The sequence below is a fragment of the Phallusia mammillata genome, chromosome 4 (genome assembly GCF_965637545.1).
Source record: "Phallusia mammillata chromosome 4, kaPhaMamm4.hap1.1, whole genome shotgun sequence".
Classification (NCBI taxonomy): domain Eukaryota; kingdom Metazoa; phylum Chordata; class Ascidiacea; order Phlebobranchia; family Ascidiidae; genus Phallusia; species Phallusia mammillata.
This window is the reverse complement of record NC_137255.1, coordinates 9,551,236-9,574,401: the sequence shown is the minus strand read 5'-3', so window position 1 is coordinate 9,574,401 and position 23,166 is coordinate 9,551,236. Positions and strand designations below refer to the sequence as shown.

General features: G+C 36.5%; 1 protein-coding gene and 1 long non-coding RNA gene across 3 annotated transcripts; both read left to right on the top strand.

Moving 5' to 3' along the window:
* The first annotated feature begins 1,192 nt into the window (after positions 1-1,192).
* On the top strand, positions 1,193-6,829 carry LOC145224883 (uncharacterized). Of its 2 annotated transcripts, none has more exons than XM_080091490.1 (2): positions 1,193-2,008; positions 2,695-6,829. In XM_080091490.1, exon 2 carries the CDS (start codon positions 5,456-5,458, stop codon positions 6,437-6,439), a length of 984 nt encoding a protein of 327 aa, XP_079947616.1. In that variant the 5' UTR covers positions 1,193-2,008; positions 2,695-5,455; the 3' UTR covers positions 6,440-6,829. The 2 variants fall into 2 exon arrangements, with proteins under 2 accessions (XP_079947616.1, XP_079947617.1); XM_080091491.1 differs by having other exon boundaries at positions 1,193-2,768; positions 5,415-6,829.
* An 8,502-nt stretch (positions 6,830-15,331) lies between these two features.
* On the top strand, positions 15,332-15,862 carry LOC145224590 (uncharacterized). The gene is made up of 2 exons (XR_013859696.1): positions 15,332-15,715; positions 15,776-15,862. It is a non-coding gene; the product is annotated as an uncharacterized LOC145224590 (long non-coding RNA).
* Positions 15,863-23,166: the final 7,304 nt, after the last annotated feature.

The following is a 23,166-nucleotide window of genomic DNA, read 5'->3' as shown; positions in this document are numbered from 1 at the left end:
GTCGCTTTAAAAGACATTCGTCTTGCAAGTTATGTCATTATCCTGATGAAGGCGTCTTGTATAGGACGTCGAAACGTCGATTGTTTACAATAAAAACTGCTGGATGAGCAATACTTGGTCTAATACGTTTGATTGTTTGTTTGGTTCAGTCGCTTAACAAGAAGTGCAGCGCTAAAATGAGGAGCCGGTGGATTAATAAACGGTCTCTGTTTTGTCACAGCATCAACATAGTCGCGGTAATTTATTTCTTTGTGTAACTCGTAATTATCTCGAAGAAAAAGCTCCTTCGAAAACTTCGATGTGGCAACGGCGGCGATTATCTTGCAACCAAGTCTAGATGCTTGTTGTTCTGATCTGGAACACAAAATGCAATACAGTTTGTAATAAGTCAAAGCGCGCAAGCATTTATGAACATGTATGCCATGGACGCTTCAGGGCTGATCCATGTATGGATGTATTCATCTTAGCTGATTTTGTAATAAGTATTTGAAATATTAAACTGGACTTTTTTGTCTGTTTTGTACCTGTTAACTATAGCAGAGGATAAAAACGCACAAATTAGTTTAATCTCCGGGAAGCACGGGCAAAATGTTTCAAAGCATCTGGCCTGACAACGTATAGGCTACGGCCCGGTAGCAATCATCTCGCGGACCGGTACGGGGCCGACCACTGAACTATAGTGTGAAATAACACGAAAAAGCTGATTTTGATCTTGTCTGATGTTATAATGAGTGTTTCGTACGGTTGGGGTGTAAAACACTGGGCCCGATGGGCAATTTTTGGGGCTCCATTTTCAAGATACACTTCTTGTATTGTTTCATTATTCCTCAACACGTAGTAGTTGTTTGGTGAAAAGAAAAAGTATGTCAATCAATTTTTTACATAATAGAAGCATTATTCAAATATGGTGTGGTACAGGACCTGAGTAGGTTTCTGTCACCTTTACACATCTTACTGTGGATAATGTTTTTGTTTTTGTTTTTTAGCCCCTGCGCCTCTAAATCCAGCCTATGAAAAGGTTTACCATAAAGTGGCGTTCATGTGTATCGGGAAAGCAGAGATGTGTCCGAAAAGTTTGAAAACACATAGGCTAGTTAACGATTATCCTATACCTTTTAATTAACTTTCTGCATATTCCCCTGCGTCGATACATTGCATCAACAACAACGATGTCAATATAATACACTGGATTGTACCACAGAAGCTCACTTCCGATCAGGTCAAGAAACTGAAAAGAAACGTAAAATTTGTACACAAGATTTACATTATTCTGTCAAACAAAGTTGTGGTATTCATGCAAAGATTTCGATTATTCGCAATATGTTTGAACAACACTCTGAAATCAAACATATAGGAAGTGTTTCTTGTCAAGTTGCTTGGTTAAACGATTAACTTGCAAAACTTGATAAACATATAACCATTAGGCAGTCAAAAATAAATAAATAAATAAATTAAAAAATACCGCTCTTGGGTGTCATGAAACCAATGCAGATGTAGTCATACTGGAAACCAATTTATCGATCAATCATTTTGACATACGATGTTAGCCATTTTGTATGAGATGCTTGCAAAACTTTAATAGCTAATATATAAGGTAATGTTAGGCCTTCCACGGGCTCGGTAAAAAAGTTTTGAACGTGTTAACTTTTGTTTGGTGCGTGTATCGTAAGCCAAAGCAGATAGAAGAGAGCGATAATAGTTAGTTGACAACAGTACCCATTTTTGTGCAAAACAAGTTTAAAAAGCGGATTGATTTTTTAAAAAAACTTTGCTTGAGTAAAACGCACTTATCTCTTGCAAAAGAGTATGTGATTAATTTCTAAATCAGGTGATATTTTTATCCTGGGGTCTAGGGCTAAAATTAAGCTGGTAATAGGTTCGGTCGACAACTGGGAAAAGTCCTGTAACATAGGATAAATTCCATTGTTCAGAAGCCCCACTGCCATTTATTGATAGGCCACATTGAAGGTCCCTATCTCGACGAATCTGTTACTAACCTATAACAGAAGTAAGTAACAACATAATTACCATATTTTGATTGATAGCTGTCGATGTTGTTATTATCTCGATCTACATTTTTTTGAAATGATAAATAATGTAAGTCTATTATTATAAACCTATGCATTGGTGACTCATAAATTTACAAGTAATGATTCAATCACTGTCATATATTATCAAGCCTACATAGTGTTATATAGGCCTAGTGGTTTTGACCCGGCCATTGATTGACTCAACCAGAGATAAAGAAGTTTGGACACTCATTGGGGGAAGAAAGTGTTTAAACAGCTTCTCTCCACGTTGTCATGAATACATGCAAGTAACATACTGCTAACAAGAAACTTATGTAAACTTTTTATGACAGTTTTGCAAAAATGAATTAGTTGCGAAAAACAGGGGATAATATTTATCGTTAAAAACTGCCAAGGACTGAATTATACCTATACGGTTGTTAAGCTGTTTGCAAACCGACCAAATACTTACTCTTGCGATGGTGACACACTTTTCGTGAGCTGTTGGGTTTTGTATTTCATCTAAACTGCTTGATGGTATTGAACACACATTGACCATAACACCACAAAGTTCTCCGGTTTCTCCATCAAATGGATTACTCCTTTTATGAAATTACTCCTTTTACAACGTCATTTTGTGTTATTGATTGACGAAATCACGTTAGCATGTTTTTGAATATGATAGGCTATTTTTTGCAACTGATGCGGTGCCTCGTGTTGACCAAAAAGTGCTGCAGTTGGAGAAAGAAAGTGTTTCAGGTTAGTTTCAGTGTTACCGTAATGATCTTTTACAAACTTGTCATCAACTTTCAAGGTAGCACAAGTATCGTTTGCTACACAAAAATTACGAATAGTGTAGTCTGTGACATTAAGGGAACTATTTAGAATCTTTAAAGCAAAAGAGAAAAGCCAAAAAACGTACCAAAATAAGTTTTAACAACTATCTGATGTACATCGTCTTTTCATAGTAAGTTTTCGGTTTGTATTCTCAAGGTTATTTAACCAGCTGTGTTATGTGCGTGTAGTAGCACTGAACTGCAGAATTAGGACGTATTTTTTTATTTGAATGTTAAATTGAAACCAGTATGAATATTAAATTGGTATGTCTCAATTCATAAAATATAATCCATCTAAACTGCCAACCTTTGCTGTTAACAAGCCTAATGATCTCATTGACACAAACGCAACAGCTTGTATCCGATAAAGACAACAGATTTATACAAATTGTGCTTTAGCTGCGGTCATAAATGTTGCATGGGCGTATGACGTTGCTGTTTAGATCCTAGGGAGTTTTTAATATTTGTTTATTGTTTGCAGAGTTATTGATCTATGACAAAAACGCCACTATTTTATTTTTGACCATTTTTTTGTTTGTTTTACGCATAACTATGGATTTTTGGCACGTTTCCTTGTTCATACATAACATAAAACTTAATGTGCACCAAGGCAGCAATTAAGACGTGGTTTTAGTCAGACAATGTGTCTTTTCCACTGTTTGTTTGTTACGTCACAGTAAGAGTCGTTAACCTTCATATTTGAAGCAAAATACCGATTTATGTTGAAAAGTAAACCTTGAATAAGGGATTGCTCTATTTTCACGGTTCAACAAGATGTGTCAAAAATCGTGAATGCCATATCAGACGAATTACTTGTTGGATTTTGGCGCGCTAATTTGGTGAAGAACTTCTACTACAACAAAGAATTCCAACTATCTACTACCAATTCAATGCTGTTAGTACGTCGTTTTAGTTAATTAGGTGGAAAAACAGCATTTGTGGTTGTTGCTGCCACCAGCCTTGTGGTAGTTGAGAATTCGTGGTTAATATTTTTTGGTCACTGAAACTAAAAAATTATTTAAACATTTAAAAATTTAAAGTAATTCACTATATTGTGTTTTTGTCCGTACGGTAAGCGGCGTTTGGGTCATTTAAATAGCAACATTCTTTCACTAACTATATATAATTTAGCACAGTCAAAGTAAAAGTGATGCAAAGCTGAGTCAGTTCGTATAATAGTCGTTTCATATAACATAGATATCCTGAAAAATTCAAACATAATATTAAGTTCGACAAACTCAACCAAAGAGTTTTTTTCTAAAAACCTGTAAAATCTAATGGAACGCGATATGTATATGCAAAATTTATTGCAACCAAACATGTAACCGGTGTTTTTTGACCCTAACTCAACCGCAGAAAATATTATTGTCCAACTGTTGTGTTCGTTTTCTATTGATTATTAAATTATGTTTGTATAAATGAGGGTAAATGAGCCGGCTTGTGCGCACAACTAGAGTTAGTGTTGGAGTAGGTAATGTTAGGCAACGTTTGGTTTATGATCGTTTTGTTAAAACGATGATATTTAAATCAAAACTATTATCCTTATAGTTGTGTTGCTTTGCTGGATAATGTAATATATGTGCATGGGTCATAATTGGGGTCCACGGTCTCTCAGGAGCCCGCAAAGCTATATTATTTTTATTATATTTTTTAAGGGGACGCGGGGAGCTTATAACATTTCTACAAATTAGGATCTTGCGACTGTTTAAGCAGAAATTAGAAACAAAATAAGGCGATTGTTTACGAACTATTTAATTGTTGTTTTAGTCTCATTTGAAACGTATCAAATTGCCCTTAATACATTCTTACACGAAGTAATCATACGAAACTAAACTAAATTGATACTGCACGTTGTTGTACCAGTACTTTTGGCATGAATGAATTTACTTAGTTTATTGGTAACTACATGTTTTGTTTCACCAAGTTACGTTCCGTTTCATAGATATATTTAGATTGGACCGCGTAAGTGCTTGACAAAAAATTAAAAAAGTTTAAAAACCACTAGTCCACATTTGTTCAAAAACAATTTATTAAACTAAACAATAAAGTCCAGTAGTGTGTCTTAAAAAGTACAAAAAAGCGTCATTTCATTTATGTTGGTCATACCACGATTGGTTGATCAAGTATTTAGCCTATCAGTGCATCCAAAATGAGCAATGATCCTGATAAATTGCACTTAAAGCAAAAATCGGAATTTTTATTCCAATAATTGAATTGAATATAATATTCTAGTAAAAAAAACAAGAAAAAAGAAGTGTTTGAGTTCACAATTTAATTTTGCTGGTAGTGTATCATCTTTCAATTACATAAAACTTCGTCTCACCAACGCAGCAACCTATTTAATATAGTGGTGGAGAAGGAAAGGCCTAATTAGGCTATTGAATTGAAATGGCGAACGACAGTGCTTATAATTAATGTTATTCTACTTATCAATCAGAATAACTAGATAAAAAATGTAATTTAAATGAGTAGGCTAGTTGTGTGTGCGAGTACGTATAATAATCACGATGACAAACTCATGAGTTTATTTCCGAGTCTAAATTTAACGTTTTTTTTACAAATTGTGCAGTAGATTTTAGATGAATCTAACAAAGTTCCGTGAACGAAACAATGGATACCAACGTCAGTACTAACCTTACAACAACAGACGCAATGCATACAGAATTGAACCTCACTGAAGCATACGGATCCCGACCGTACGAAAAAGTCATTCTTCCTCCGATATTCATCGCATCACTTTACATCCTTATTTGTTCCATCGTTTATCAGAATAGCATCAAAGCTGATTCAAAAACAATCAAACTGACAAACCGTCTTATTTCTTTGTCATCTGCGGCCATCCTTTTCAGCGAAGTTTTGCTATTTGTGGAAATCTACTTTGTGATATTAAGTTGGACCTGGTGTGTGATTTACTTCACGTTGCGGACATTGTCTACCGCCGCGATCAACTTGTCGGTGTTTGGGACACTTTGGTTGCGACAAACCACACTGCACAATAATATTAATTTTCAAAATCGATATAGCAATTGCTTAATTACTGTGATGAGATATGTAACGAAGACATTGTTCACAGTGAGTCAAATATTGCTTATAGTAGTCTTGTTCACAAGGAAATTCATGAGTACAAAGCGAGGATGTGAGTTTGAAGGCACACATTTGTTGTTCTTAGCAGGAACTTCCTTAATTTGCTTTACCATAAGCCAGTTGTTAATCTTGGCTCTTTGTTTGGCCCCCTTGACAAAACGAATTAGAGATCCTACAGTACGCAAATCTGTGATTCGAATCAGTGTGTGCGCAGCTTTGGTTCTTTTATCTGATTTGTTCTTTCTTTTGGTTACCCTTTTCTCCTTGCACATGATTGGAAACTGGATATCGCTGTCGTTTGTTTATCTTATATTCAGAATTAGTCATATCATCAATCTTTCCTTGTTGATTTTGTCGTTTCGCGATTATCTCAAACGGCTTTTTCCCTTTAGTTCATTTTCAAAAGTCAAGCCAGCTACAAAGAAAAATCCGAGCACACAAATGACTTTTCGAAACCCTAAAGCTTTGCCTGTTGCAAAAGAAAATAATTTGACAATCGAAGAACTGTAAATTGAAAAAAAATCTACGACTGGATAAATCTAATATTAGCTGCATGCTGCAAGTTTAAAGTTTTGTTTCATGCATTCATTTATATGTGTTTTTGCTTTCATTTTTTATGTTATATTGCAAACAAACTATCAACTTTGAACAATTTCCCTAAAATCACTTGTTTTTTGTGTTTCTCAAACATTGTTTGATTTATTTCCCGTTAAAGCTGAATTTAATATTTTAAATGTTTGCCTGGGTGTTAAAAACAATTTGTGCAATTTTCTGCTTACCGGAACTGAAAATTTAATATTTTGAGTCATTCAAAAAACGTGAAAAGCGTGATGCACCTTAATTATTGTTTTGTTTTTGACAGTACGGCAAGCGACATTCGGTTTATATAAATAACATTTTTTTCTCAAAAAGTCAGTAATTTTTGCACAATCAAAGTAGAAGCGCTGTGGGGCAAGGTTGTGTCGGGTGTTTGGCAGTTTTAAATGTTATAGATACTGCAAAAAACACAATTTTAAGGAAGTGATCGGAAAATATTGTGAAAGTAGTACCTCCACAAATTAATCCAAAGAGTTAATAATTTTTTATGTGGATCGACAGCTCCTAAAACAATAATTTAAAATGCAACAAAATCCTGTAAAACCTAACGGAACGCGACAGGCCATTGCAAAATTTATTGCGACCAAAAAAACGGTGTTGAACAACTATTTTGATCTCATTTAACTAAAGGAAATAATATTTTCCAACTTTTGCGTTCATTTGCTAATGTTGTGTGATTGTGTTTGTATGGATTAGGGCAGGGGCGTGCAACTGTTTATCGCAGTGGGCCACAACTTACAGTTAAAAAATGCTGAGGGCCAGACAATAAAGCAACACATACATTTTTTAAACAGTTTATTTAATGCCAAAGCGCACACAATCAAGTTACTCTTTGAGTACTCTTTGATCAATGGGATATATGCTAACCTTTTCGTAGAATAAATCTCAATATATTTGCTGCACCTATAAATCATGTTACTGAATCTTTGCTAGAAAAGCAGTTCTTTCATAATGCACACTATGATGCAACAACGGAAATATGTCGTCACAGTGGATAAAACCTTACCACCGTGTGACGTGTACAAAGTCAAAAATATCAGTGATGGTGTACAAATAGCAACAATCCATGCTCTAACAGTAAAAAATATTCATAATTAAAAGAGTACTTTGAAGTCTGGTCGGGCCACAAAAATAGGTGTCGCGGGCCGGACACTGGCCCGCGGGTCATATGTTGCACGCCTCTGGATTAGGGCATATTTGCTGACTTGTTCATAGCAAAAGTTTGAGTTTGAGTTATGCATAAGCTGGCTAACGACAAAGGTTAAATCAGATTTTTTTTCAATTCAATTTATGTCACCAAATACTAAAGTCAAATAGTGTGTCATTAATTTTGGAAGAGTAGCTTCAATTGAATTAGGTTGAACTAACCAGCCGAGATGGTTATGTATCAGTGCAAAAAAATATTACCATTGCTAAAATCAAACTGGTCATTAAAAATCAAGAAAAAAATATTGTTTATTATTACAAAATAACTTTGCTAATTGTGTTTCATATTCTGATTACATATTTTTTTCTTATTATGCTTGTTCATCGAAACAATCTTTTTAATGTAGCATGCAGTGCAAAAGGTAAGAGGCCTGTTGAGGTTTTGGAATTGACAGCTTATAAAGGTTTGTCTAGGGCAGTGGTTCTTAACCGGTGGGAAATTTCCCACTAGTGGGAAATTTAATGTTTTCAGAGGGAAATTATGTGAGTCAGAAGTCACCAAACTCGGGCCCGTGGGTTGAAATTAACCGTTGAAAGTTAATTTAAGACAATATTTTCCGCAACAACATGTAAGATTAACTACATCTAGTTTTACAAGGCGCATAAACATCCAATAATCGTTTGTTACGTCACAGACATTACTAAAAGTATCAATGACTTTGTTATTGTTCGCGAATAAATGCATTTGATCTGTTGATTGTGATGCAATAAATGACTAATGCAAGCACATGAGATTTTTCAAAATTCCACACGATTTTACTTTTCACGAAATCACTATTCAAACTAAAAAAGATTGCAATATACCTTGAAGGTCCTGAGTCCTGACTAAATTGCTTCACAAAATTATTTCGATTAAAGAATAATTTTTCTTGTTAATGTTGGGCACAAAACATCATTATAAAAATAACAGAGGGGGAAATTCGAACTTGGTGATTTACTTTAGTGGGAAACCACACCAAAAAGGTTAAGAACCACTGGTCTAGGGAATGTTATTCTGCTTGTGAGTATCAAAAGATTGCATAATAAAAAAATAGATTTTAAATATGTAGTTGTGTGCCCAGTAGGAAAATTTGTAATCGAAAATCTGCTGATGAGTTTATTTCACGTGTGATAATTTAATATTTTTTTCTCAAATTGTGCGGCAATTTTTTTTATTAAATGCAATAAAATTTTGTTAATGGATCAATGGATACCAATTTTAGGACCTACCATACAATAACAGACGCATTGCAACTGTCACCAAAACAGTCGCACAAATCTCTTAAAATTGTATTCTTAAGAATTTAACAATTATAAACCAGCGACAATACCCTGTGTACACAAATAAATAATTACGCTTAAGCAGGCCCAACAGGAGGGGGTTGCAGCCGGTTCGCCAGGGCCCATGAGAAAGTAGGGGTCTCATAAGTATTAAGTTTAAAGTTGCAGGGTCAAATATGATTGTATTTTTTATTGTTTTAAAACTGAAAAAATGTTGATGCTGATTGCCGAATGTGGACTATGAACAACTCTACAGAGTCAAGTACAGAACCAAGGACCATTCTAAAGAGTAGTGGTTTAAGATGTGCCCAAAAAGAAGTAATAATGTGAAAGATATGCAAGCATATGGGCAGATTCAACATAAAAATCAAAACCTGACAGCTAGGGTGAATGGTACTGCGTTAAGGTGCTGACATAAACATAGTTGGCTTGGATTTAGCCACTGAAACCAAAATGGCTTGAAAGCATGAATTATGGTGCAACTATGGTGGACAAACATATTTTATTAGAACTATTTTAGACATGACTACACTCTTCATAAGGGGGCCCAGAACTTGCACCTGCAATTTTTTTTCTCTCGAGAGCCTTGTGCTAAAGAAATGTAGGTCATTTGAAAACAAACAAGGTGGACGCGTTGTGCAGCAGAACATATCGCTATGCCAACGTAAACACAAACACACAACTTAAAAATTAAGCAGCACAAAATGTTTGTAAAATCAGTACTTTACCCCGGCAAATTAGTCAAATGGGTATAAAACAACTTTTCGTTTATGCGAAATAATAACTCAAAAAACAGTCAGTTGCAATTAAACATAACCTGTTACCCAGAAGAAACACGATACACTTATAAAACATTTATTGTCTGCATACACATGCAACAGGTGTTAAACAAATTTTGACCCCAATTAAACTATGGGAAATATATATTTTTTCAATAGTTGTGTTCATTTGGTATGGACTATAGTGAATTGTGTGTATGAATGAAAGACTCGTACATAGCAACAGTTGTTGTCCTATAGTAATGCAACTAGTTATAATGCGCGCAGGGTTATCACTAATGTAGATTTAATTCAATCAAAACCTATTTCGCTAAATATTAAAAGTCAAGTGATGTGTCTTAAAAATACAGCAGTAGCGTAAATTAATTTCAGGTGATGAAACCTGGCAAGATTGCTAGGCTATAGTTAAGTTATAAATACAAAATATTATCAAAGGTTGAAATCATCTTTCGAGCTAAAGTTGTGTTGTTCATTCAGATACTTGTAATTAAGCTGGTCATGAAAAAAGGTACTTTCAATGATTTTCAGCTAAAAATGTATTGTTTATTGACATAGTTATAGTTTCAAACTGGTCAAGAAGAATCAACTAATTCTAACTAAACTGGTCAGAAATATCAAATAAGAAGTAGTGTTTTATATTACTAATTAATCTCTTATTAAGTGTGATGGACGCAGCAATATATTCAATGTAACTTGCATAAAAATAGCCCTGGTTGGGTTTTTAAATAAGCAGTGCAAAATTATTGACATACTTTACGTCATTCTGAGTTTCGAAAATGTGCAGATAGATTGGATTTTCGTAGTTGAGAAGTCACCTATTTCTATGATCAATATGTTTCGAAATGATATGAAAATCATTTAATGTTTTGATTTCACATATCTTAATCCAATGTCTAATCCAGAAATTGTGTAATATAGTTGACTATAACTGCAACCAAATTTTGTTAACAAATAAATGGATACCAACGTCAGTACTAACCTTACAACAACATACCCAATTAAAACGGAGATAAACCTCACTGAAGCATTTGGATCCCGTCCCTACGAAAAAGTCATTTTTCCTCCACTGTTCATCGCATCTTTTTACATCTTGCTCTGTTCGGTTGTCTACCAGTTTCGTATCAGATGTACTTCACCAGTAATTACAACGACAAACCATCTCCTTTCAATCTCATCAATGACCATCTTTCTTAGCTTAATCTTGCAATTGGTGGAAATCTATTTCATCATACCAAGTTGGACCTGGTGTTGGAATTACTTCACATTGCGTGTGATGGTTAACGTCGTAACAAACTCGCTTGTGTTTGGGGCGCTTTGGTTGCGACAAACCACACTGCACAATAATATCACTTTGCAAAAGAAATGTGGCAATTCCTTGATTACTGTGACCAGATACGCGACGAAAATATTGTTCACAGTAAGTCAAATATTGCCAATAGTAGTATCGATCACAAGAAAAGTCAGTAGTACAAAGCGAGGATGTGAGTACGAAGGCTCACATGTGATTGTCTTGGCAGGAATTTCCATAATGATGTTCACACTAAGCCAGTTGTTCATCTTGGTGCTTTGCTTGGCTCCCCTGGCAAAACGAATCAAAGATCCTAAAGTACGTAAATCTGTGATTCGAATCAGTGTATCGGCAGCTTTGGTTGTTTTCTCGGATATTCTTGTGTGCGCAGTTAATGGAGCGAACCGAGACAAAGTTGGGAATTGGTCATCCATGTCATTTTTCTTTCTTATCTTTAAGATCGGTCAGCTGTTTAACATCATTTGTTTGTTTTTATCGTTTCGCGATTATCGCAGTCGACTTTTTCCTTTTAGCACTTTCTCAAAAGTCGAGCCGACAACGATGATTAATACAAACACATCAGTATCTCATCGCAATCATATGGCTTTGCCTGTTGCATTGAATAGTAAAGGTTGATCTGACAAACTGAAGATGGATTTAAAGCATTGTATGCTTTTTGTTTTTTTATTGTATCGGTATGTTTTGTCATTCGTTTTCTCTTGTTTTACAAAACACATATACAGGTTTTTTTTTAAGGTTTGGTTTGGGTGACCGCTAAGTAGTTTTAAGAGACCGCAAGTGTTTCATTTAAATACTAAAAACTGTAGTTGTAAGTCCAAATTTTGGGAAACCGCTAGGGAAATTTGGGGAACCGTTTCGGTCCCCCAAAACACCTTAAAAAACACTGCACATATATATACATATATATATACACACAAGTTTAAACATTTCTCTACAATCACTACTTGAATATTTCGGTTCTTCAAACGTAGTTTAAGGTTGTTTTAATATTGATGACTTTTAAATAAAAATTGGCTTTCACTTTGTACTGTATCGATTACGTCATAACCAAATCACCGAGGAACAAATCTTAATTTTAGACATTAGAAGTTAGACAGACTATGCTATTAAAGGTTTGTCTACCAGGCCAAACTTTAAGTATTTTTCTGTACATTGAAGACCATTAACGACAACAACATTAAACGCGCAATCTATGGCCACACAATGGTTCCTAGGGTTTTCATTCTAAACCAGTGGTTCTTAACCTTTTTTCCTTGCTGCACCCCTTTCAAATCACCAACCAATTTTCGCACCCCCTTTCAAATCACTAACCAATTTGCGCTCCCCCTTCTGTAATTGCCTAAATAGAATAGACCTAACCAACCTTAATGATTCAGCATCCCCGCACCCCCTAGGAACAGTTCTCGCACCCCTTGGGGGTGCGTGCACCCCAGGTTAAGAACCCCTGTTCTAAACAAAGATAGTTTGTGACGAAATTTCAAAAGTTGGTGGTTGGTGGTTTATATCCTATAATAGGGCCTGGTGTTTAATATCAACATAGAAAACCATAAAAAAGCCATAACTGAATTTGAATTTATATATTGTTGAGTGCTTTTTACCTACTATTTAGCGGTGCATCTAAAATATACAGGATCGATTGGTGCACCTTAATATCACTTTAATATCGCTGGGTGCACATTTATATCGCTCGGTGCAACTTTATATTGCTCGGCGCATGTGTACATCGCTTGGTTCTCCGTTATATCGCTTGATGTACCCTTATGTCGCTTGGTGCACTTTTATTCCGCTTGGTGCACCTTTCAATTGCTCGGTTTAACCTTACCTAGCGATATGAAGGTGCACAAAGCGATATAAGGGTACACCAAGCGATATAACGGAGAACCAAGTGATATAAATGTGCACCAAGCGATGTTAAGCTGCACCAAGCGATATTAAGCTGCACCAAGCGATATGAAGGTGCTACAAGTTATATAAATGTGTACCACGCGATTTTAAGGTGCACCAAGTGATATCAAAGCGCACCAAGCGATATTAAGGTGCGCAAGAAGTTGTTACTGGAAATAGCTCGGCTTTGCAACACCTAAGTTTTAAGTTGTTAACAACAACAAAAGTAGTTTTTTCAGATGTCGGATTACCACTGTAGAATTCAAGCCTTTTGCTAATTCTATCTTACAGTCTCCTGACTGACAGAACAGAATAAGACAGTCGGTTTCAGATGCACTTTATTAATTGAACAGTGATTTAAAACGGAATTTTGACCACCTGAAGTAAACCAAAAGAACCAAAAACGTCACAATTACAAAACAGACCAAACAAGCTAACTTATATAACATAAAATTATCTAACACAGCAAAAATGTAATACATACACCACAGCCTTAACTACTACTGAATCACTAAACAGACTACACGTGTGAAAACAAAGGAAACCGTGGAAGTAGGACACACACAAGGTTGGCACTGGCAGTTATGTCGTAACAATGGACTTATGGCGCAATGGTTGCAACGGCGGGAAAAGTTTTTTGCCATTGGGAAATGGAAAGCGTTACTGCCAGTGGTAATGTCGAATAAGCGGGTCTGCGACGGTGTCCCGCGAATGTTTTGTGCGAAGATCAAAGTATATGCAAAGTCTCGCTTGGCGACTCGCAATCAAATCGATACAAGTTGTTACCTAAGTGTTTCATAACCGCTACTGTAAATAGCAGTACAAAATAACAATTAAAATTGCAGTGTCTAACTCTAAAGCAGTGGTTCCCAACCTTTCGTGGACCATGGCCCCCTTAAAGTAACTTTTTGCCCTCGTGACCCCCTTCAAGTTACCTTGTAGGACCTGTGGCCCCCTTGAAATGTAGATAGCAATCTCGCGTTGGAATGCGGTATTAATTTTGGCCTTAAATAGGTCTAATACAGTAAATGAACCTCACTATAAACAAATAGTATGTGAAATAGTCGATTAAATTCGGGAATAAAGTTAAAGTGAAAACGACTTTTAGTGGGTGTTTCTTGTAAATCTACGCCCGTGGCCCCCCGGAACATAGCTTGTGGCCCCCTTGGGGGGCCATGGGCCCTGGTTGGGAACCACTGCTCTAAAGTCTAAACTCTAAAGCATTTTTAGAGGGGATGTTTCTGACAAATGGGTATAGCGGACCCAAATGCGTCAGTGAAGTTTAATTGCGTTACATGGTATACGTTAATGTAAGGTTACTAATGATGTTTGCATCCAATGTTTATGACGTTAAGCCAGGGTTTCTTAACCAGGGGTGGGTACGAGAACCGCCAATGGGTACGAGAACTGTTCCTAGGGGGTGCGGGGATGCTGAATCATTAAGTTCGGCTAGGTCTATTCTATATAAATACAAAAACCCAGGTGGGCGCTTTGTTTTTTAAAAACGTAATATTTGCAAAACAATAATTATTTAGCAATAAAGGCCATTGTCTCCTAACAATGGGTTTTAGCTGCTGCGTGGGAGAGAGCAGTTTAAAGTGGGTGAGTAGTCAAGCATGTGAGTAGCGGGAATTGAGAAGTAGCCATTTATTGAACTAGCTTCTTTTCAGAAACATTTAGTGAAATTTACTAAATAACAGCTGCAAATATGGCTAACAGAAAGTGTTAAATTTTCATAGAAATTGTTTGTGCCCAAATTTACAGCACGTGGTGATCCTCGAATGGATATTTGGGCCACAGACCAAAAAAGTTTGGAAACCCCTGGGCTAGACGGAAAGACATGTCTATAGATGAGCTCCTACTGTACGTTCGAACCCCCATCGTAAACTCGATTAATCTAACCCAGGGGTGGGGAACCTGCAACCAGAAGGCCACATGCGGCCTCTTTGGACTATAGGTACAGCATTCGATGTCAAACTACGTTCTAAAGACCTTAATATTGCATGCTGTCACAGTCGAAGAGAAATTAGGGTTGGCAAGCCGGTCAATTGACCAGTCAAATGGTCAAAATGACCAGTCAAAGATATTTGACGAGATTTTATTTGACCGGTCAAATACCCAACCCTAGAATTACGTGAAAATGTCATTTTTCCACCTTCATCACTTAACTTACATGGCCATTGTTACATCTTATTTGCCAGTAATTGCCGATTTCTATAGATTCCCGCATTTCCTTAGTACAACTTGTGTTGTAACCTAGTGCGTTGTGTGACGTAACAATCGACTGCCAGTTTTGTGTGATAACGCAACGTGGTTTAGTTCTTTTGGTTGCTGACTTCCGTGAAGCACGGTGCTGTGTCGGTTGTTGTAGAAAAGCTGTTTATTGACGATTATTGGTGAGTCACTTTGTATATATGTGTTTAATGACTCAATATTGTGAATTACCATAATGACTGCTAACCGCTGTGAACTTGACCTAAAATGTCATTCCCCTTTTTTAATAGTCGTACTGTACGTGTAGTTGGGTTTATTTAAGTTGCTTAAGTTGTATTTGTTTACGCAGCGTTCTTGTACGATATTCACGTGAAGCGTGACTTTTCCACACTGTCGCTCTACATAGCTTGGTAAGCATTGTGTATGACGTCATAATGGCATATTGTGGTTTCATGCTTTATTGTGTATTTAGGTGTGTGACAGTGATTTCTGGGATTGCCCATGTTATATATTTTCTTCCGGTTACCATAACAGTTGGTAAGCTTTGAGTTATATTTCTACATTTAAAGCGCAATGTTAATGTCATGCTTTATGTAGAAACCGTTTCCGATCGTTTCTATCGCCTCCCACCGTCCTCTTCATTCTTCATTGAAAGTGTTTGAATATAAGATCTACAAAACACCCTATCTGTGTGGACTGCGTGTTGGAGACCTTTAGGAATCGCGTTTCAATCCCCCCTCGTGTGACGTTCCGCGCTGTAACCGGGGCGCGTTCACGGGACGTTACAGCCATTTAAGTAGTTCTAGGTCAACGCTTGGTTTACAAAACGGTTTCCCTACAATCTCATTTTTGTCACAAACAAAGCAGTTGTCTGCGCATAATCTAATATCTTGGACATGTAACAAATTGCTCTCATATCACTAAAATGCGCAAATATGCCAATCTACAGGTGAAATAAATCCGGGATGTTGTTTTGAAATAGAAGTCCAGCGAACAATTTACTTACCTTGAACGCTGTAATCAGCTTAGTCCCACTCAGGAAAATTACCAAACGATTATGCAACCAAAAGGTTTGAAAACCACGGTCCCAAGGCTTGGAAATAGTTGATGCGGCCTACACGAGTGTCGAAAAAATGTTGTGGGCCTTAATAAACCAAAAGGTTCCCTACCCTGATCTAACCTATGCCCAGTTATATGCGGTTGCTTGGGAGATGGGCTTGACTCCAAATACCCATCTTATTGATCCAGCGTAAGTTAATATTTGTCCGTGATGGCTGGTCGAATGAAATCTTTCGATTTACTCCAGTAACGCAAGTTTGTTCAAAGTTGTAAAACACCCGATATCATTTATCACAACAATAGCAATCACTTTTTCTGGTTCAAAGACATGATCGTTGCAAAAGTCGATTTAGTAAAGCCCTTTAACCTTGAATTTAATTAACACAAACATAAGCACCTTAGCGTTAAAACAATTAACAGCTTTAAGTGCGCAATTTTTTGAAATTATTCTTTTACGTCCAAATGACCCAATTGTTTGTTGTTTTTCACGTACCATACCTTACAGTTAAACGTGTAAACTTCAAAAGATATGCATTTTGTAGCTACGTCTAAATGACCCGGATCATAATGGCCATTTTGCGTATAAATGCTTGGTTGCAATAAATGTTTCATGGGCACATCCTAAATGTAAATAAACTAAATAAAATAAAATAAATGTAAATAAACTAGTAAATGGACTGAACCCGTCAAAAAACGTTCGGGCCGAAACCGAATATGCGGTCATAAGCCAAAACAGCTTTCACAATACATGAATAAAGACTTTTCTGAAAAACATTGGCAAAAGAAGTAGAAGTCAATATAACTTATTGTGGGTGTTTGTTTTTCTGATAACAACTTTCTGTTTTTTTTTTTTTTTTCAGATAATATTTGTATATTTGTACTATAACATTTGTACTTAAAACTTATAATTCTAAACATGTATGATATAATTTTAAAAGATTGAGTCTCGACTCCTGGCACATTCACCAACGTTGCGACACCTTGAACGGACGTACTTGTTGCAGTTGCTTAAACACCTGTAAATTAGGAGTCCTTGCGTTTATTACTTTTTCGTGTTTGTTCTTGTTGTTTGCGTTTTCGCTGCTTTTTGTTTTCTTTGTTAAAGGTTTTTTTTTCACGATTTAAAGTGTTTTTATCCTGATGAAGGCGACCTGAACCAGACATTTAACAATGTATTGGCCAGAAGAGCATTATTTGATTTATTGTATAATTGCATGTAATACTCTGATAAACTAAACAAGCAAATGCATTGTGTTTGGATTTATTCGATAATGTGTACAAACATAAATTCTTGACAATTATTTTTGAATTTGCCTACTAACTGATTCAACGTGCCGCTATGAAGCATTTCACAGAATTAATGCATCAGGTCGTAATAACATCAATATGCATAACGCATAAGTGATAACAATTTAAAGGAATGCATCAAGACTACTGATAAATAACTGTACGTCAACACATTTTACACACAATGACATAGTATTATATACAGCAAACAATTTAAAACGTCTGCAATGGAATCCATAGATTTGATTTTTACTGTTCATCTTGTTTTGTGTTGTCTTGAAGTTTTCTTGTTTTCTGAAGTTCAAGTGTAGTTCCATCCGTTGCTGGCTCGATTTTTGAGTTAAGATTTTTCGGAAACAAACGCATGCGATAATCGCGAAAAGACATTGTGAGACAAAACAAGTTGAAAAGCTGACTGTACTTATAAACAAGGGGCGTAAACGACACGGAGGACCAGGGCTCAATTTGATTTTCCAAAGCACCAAAAACTGCAAGCAATATACCATCGGTAAACACAACCAATGCTGTACAAATACTGACTCGGACCACAGATTTTCGAACACGTTGATCTTCGATTTGTCCCAGCAAGGGAGCAATGCAAAGAGCTAGAATGCACAACTGACCGACCTGGAATAAGAGGACAGCAGACCCTTCAGCATAACCATATTGATTTCCAACAAACTTGCAGCCTTGGTTTGTTGCGATTTCCTTTCGCTTTACCATTCCAACCAACACCAAAATTTGGCTGACTATGACAAAGGCAAGAGTTCCATATCTGGTAGCAATAACAAAGTTTTTAATGCACTCACTTTGAAATTTGAGTGTCTTGTTGAGAAAAGCCTGGCGCAACCAAAGTACTGAAAACACTAGCAGATTTGTCACAACGTTACTTGGCGCACGCAACCAAAAGTAAGTGGCGCACCACAGCGAGCTAGATCTGAAAATGTAGATATCCATCGAGAGCAAAGCCGCGCTAAATAGACATGAGAGAGCTGCCAGTGCAAGAAAACGATCAGTCCATTTAATTGCTTGTGAATGACTTTGATTACGAATTTGGTAGATGATTGAACAAACAAACAAGTAAAGAGATGCAATGAAGAAAGGTGGAAGCAGGGCTTTTTCGTATGGACGGGACCCAAATGCTTCTGTACTATTTGATTCCATTTGACTTGTTTCAGTCACGGTGGCCTCAGTAGTTGCGTTGCAATCCTTTGTTGCGCTGTCAAGTTATTTTAAAGAACCAATCATCAAACACTACAATATAACTCCTGTGAGATTTCTATCATTAAATATTTAGCAATAAAAGTAATTTTTACTTGACCCACAGAAAAATATTTTAATATTTTTTTTAAGTATACACAAACTTTTCAAAGCCCAGGTTAACAAATTCCAATGTCACAACTTAGGTGTCAGTATAACTTAGTATAGTTGTTACAATCCTAGTGACTTAAACCTAGCTACTTAGATCTAAACATTAAAAAAACTTTCGTCTGTTGAAAATCGTTTAATGCAAAATACAATTTGACTGCTGCAAACATATCCACAGCAGTGATACCACGTCTGTTGGTTTTACATACAAATATCAATGGATATCCTTAATTGCAAATAGCTTAAAATCGGTTCGACTCTCGTTTGCGTAATGCCCATGGGCTGCAATAAAAGTTTCATGAACATCGTTTAAACTAGTAATGGACCAAACCTGTCACAAAACGTTCGGAGCGTAACCGAATACTTAGCCATAAGGTGGAATAATTTCGGCCGAATTATAAGCCGGACCAAAAATCCCCTTTACGATGGATGTTTTTAATTGAACATTCCGTTGTGGATGTAGGTCAGGGGTCACCAAAGTACGCTCCTATAAATATCGCCTCGTGGGTTAAGTTTGAAAAGAGGGCGATAGGGCATGTAAACCAGAGTTACAAGACGGTACGGGATTTTCGGACCTGGTATTTGTGAGAAAATGGGCTTGAAACGGGCCTGACTTTACGTTCCGTATCCGCGGTTTTTTTGAATAAAATCACTTAGCTAAGTAACTCTGGCTTTGACCTAATGCCCACCCTACACTAAAACGTATTGTTTACCCCATTAATTGTCTACTATTGTTCCTTGTGTTTGTTGTCTTTCTCTTTTTTCTTTCTCATCCTTTGTTGCAAGGCTTTCGTGGATAGGCCTGTCAATCAAAATTTCGGGCCTAAACGGGCTTCGCAAAAACGTTTCGGGTTCAGGCCGGGCTTCGGGCTTATACTTTCGGGTTCGGGCCGGATTCGGGCCGGGTTCGGGCTCAGATTTCGGGCCCGCTTGCAACTCTGATGTAAACTATGCGGCCCGCGCGAATCATTATTAAACTTATCCGGCCTGCATTGAAAAAGTTTGGTGACCCCTGATGTAAGTGAACACAATAATAACAATCTAAAACAGCTGTCACAATACAAGAATGACCTTTCTGCAAAACTTTAGAGTTGGCGAAAGTAGAAGCCAAAATAACTTATTCAATATTATTCAATACAAGCTTAAATGTATTTCCGTTTTTGGTGATTATGAAATCATAATTCGGCAATTTTGTATCGTTGTTTGGTACCCACCTTTATTGAATGGTTCTGCTATTTGACTGGAATTTCTGAAGTTTGCAATCGGGTTTGAATTTAAAAAGTGGGCTACAGTTTTTGTTTTAAAAAGTTTAATAAAGTCATATGATAAATGATGAAAACGCGTGCAAAAATAACAGGTGCACAACGCTTTATCAGCAAAAAAACTAAAATGGCAAACAAAAGAAGCACTTTATCTTTATAGTAGACAAAGATAAAATTCGTGTTACAAATCTAACACCTTTATGGTTAAAAAAACATATCCAAATGACAAGCTTATGCAACGGTAAAGTTAAACATGCTCAAAACAATCATTTGTAATACTGAATGTAATACGTTGTCCGCGATTAAGAACACGTGTTTACAACCAACTACGATCAAAACCTTGTATTGATCGTACTTAATATGGTATAACATACGTTTGATTGTTTGTTTGGTTCAGTCGCTTAATAAGAAGTGCAGCGCTAAAATGAGGAGCCGGTGGATTAATAAACGGTCTCTGTTTTGTCACAGCATCAACATAGTCGCGGTAATTTATTTCTTTATGTAACTCGTAATTATCTCGAAGAAAAAGCTCCTTCGAAAACTTCGATGTGGCAACGGCGGCGATTATCTTGCAACCAAGTCTAGATGCTTGTTGTTCTGATCTGGAACACAAAATGCAGTAGAGTTTGTAATAAGTCATAGCGCGCAAGCATTTATGAACGTGTATGCCATGGACACTTCAGGGCTGATCCATGTATGGATGTATTCATCTTAGCTGATTTTGTAATAAGTATTTGAAATATTAAACTGGACTTTTTTGTCTGTTTTGTACCTGTTAACTACAGCCATGGGCGCCGGCAGAAAATTTTGCAAGAGGGGGCAATATTTTGGCTGATACTTTACCGCATCAAGAATTTGTTACATATAAAGCCATAAATCGTGTACTTCACAATTGAGTTGCCTAAAAGTTAAAGCATTGAACGATGTCACAAATCCCCGCGCTGCCAATTTAATTAGGTTTGCTGCTAAATATGTTAAATTGAGGTACACTGAAATTCCAAGGGGGGGCAAGTGCCCCCTCTTGCCCCTACGTGGCGGCGCCCATGACTATAGCAGAGGATAAAAACGCACAAATTAGTTTAATCCCCGAAAAGCACGGGCAAAATGGTTCAAAGCATCTGCAGGCCATGGCCTGACAACGTATAGGCTACGGCCCGGTAGCAATCATCTCGCGGACCGGTACGGGGCCGACCACTGAACTATAGTGTGAAATAACACGAAAAAGCTGATTTTGATCTTGTCTGATTTTATAATGAGTGTTTCGTAAGGCTGGGGTGTAAAACACTGGGCCCGATGGGCAATTTTTGGGGCTCCAGTTTCAAGATACACTTCTTGTATTGTTTCATTATTCCTCAACACATAGTAGTTGTTTGGTGAAAAGAAAAAGTATGTCAATCAATTTTTTACATAATAGAAGCATTATTCAAATATGGTGTGGTACAGGACCAGAGTAGGTTTATGTCACCTTTACACATCTTACTGTGGATAATGTTTTTGTTTTTGTTTTTTAGCCTCTGCGCCTCTAAATCCAGCCTATGAAAAGGTTTACCTTAAAGTGGCGTTCAAGTGGAAAGCAGAGATGTGTCCGAGAAGTTTGAAAACACATAGGCTAGTTAACGATTATCCTACCTTTTAATTAACTTTCTGCATATTCCCCTTCGTCGATACATTGCATCAACAACAACGATGTCAATATAATACACTGGATTGTACCACTGAAGCTCACTTCCGATCAGGTCAAGAAACTGAAAAGAAACATACAATTTGTACACAAGATTTACATTATTCTGTCAAACAAAGTTGTGGTATTCATGCAAAGATTTCGATTTTTCGCAATATGTTTGAACAACACTCTGAAATCAAACATATAGGAAGTGTTTCTTGTCAAGTTGCTTGGTTAAACGATCAACTTGCAAAACTTGATAAACATATAACCATTAGGCAGTCAAAAATAAATAAATTAAAAAATTAAAAAATACCGCTCTTGCGTGTCATGAAACCAATGCAGATGTAGTTATACTGGAAACCAATTTATCGATCAATCATTTTGACATATCAATTTGCATGGTGCATTTTGCGAAAAAAAACGATGTTAGTCATTTTGTATGAGATGCTTGCAAAACTTTAATAGCTAATATATAAGGTAATGTTAGGCCTTCCACGGGCTCGGTAAAAGAGTTTTGAACGTGTTAACTTTTGTTTGGTGCGTGTATCGTAAGCCAAAGCAGATAGAAGAGAGTGATAATAGTTAGTTGACAACAGTACCCATTTTTGTGCAAAAAAAGTTTAAAAAGCGGATTGATTTTCAAAAAAAAACTTTGCTTGAGTAAAACGCACTTATCTCTTGCAAAAGAGTATGTGATTAATTTCTACAATCAGGTGATATTTTTATCCTGGGGTCTAGGGCTAAAATTAAGCTGTTAATAGGTTCGGTCGACAACTGGGAAAAGTCCTGTAACATAGGATAAATTCCATTGTTCAGAAGCCCCACTGCCATTTATTGATAGGCCACATTGAAGGTCCCTATCTCGACGAATCTGTTACAAGCCTAGTATAACAGAAGTAAGCAACAACATAATTACCATATTTTGATTGATAGCTGTCGATGTTGTTATTATCTCGATCTACATTTTTTTGAAATGATAAATAATTTAAGTCTATTATTATAAACCTATGCATTGGTGACTCATAAATTTACAAGTAATGATTCAATCACTGTCATATATTATCAAGCCTACATAGTGTTATATAGGCCTAGTGGTTTTGACCCGGCCATTGATTGACTCAACCAGAGATAAAGAAGTTTGGACACTCATTGGGGGAAGAAAGTGTTTAAACAGCTTCTCTCCACGTTGTCATGAATACATGCAAGTAACATACTGCTAACAAGAAACTTATGTAAACTTTTTATGACAGTTTTGCAAAAATGAATTAGTTGCGAAAAACAGGGGATAATATTTATCGTTAAAAACTGCCAAGGACTGAATTATACCTATACGGTTGTTAAGCTGT

Coding starts and splice junctions, on each gene's coding strand:
- LOC145224883 (XM_080091490.1), top strand. CDS start 5,456: ATGGATACCAACGTCAGTACTAACCTTACAACAACAGACGCAATGCAT.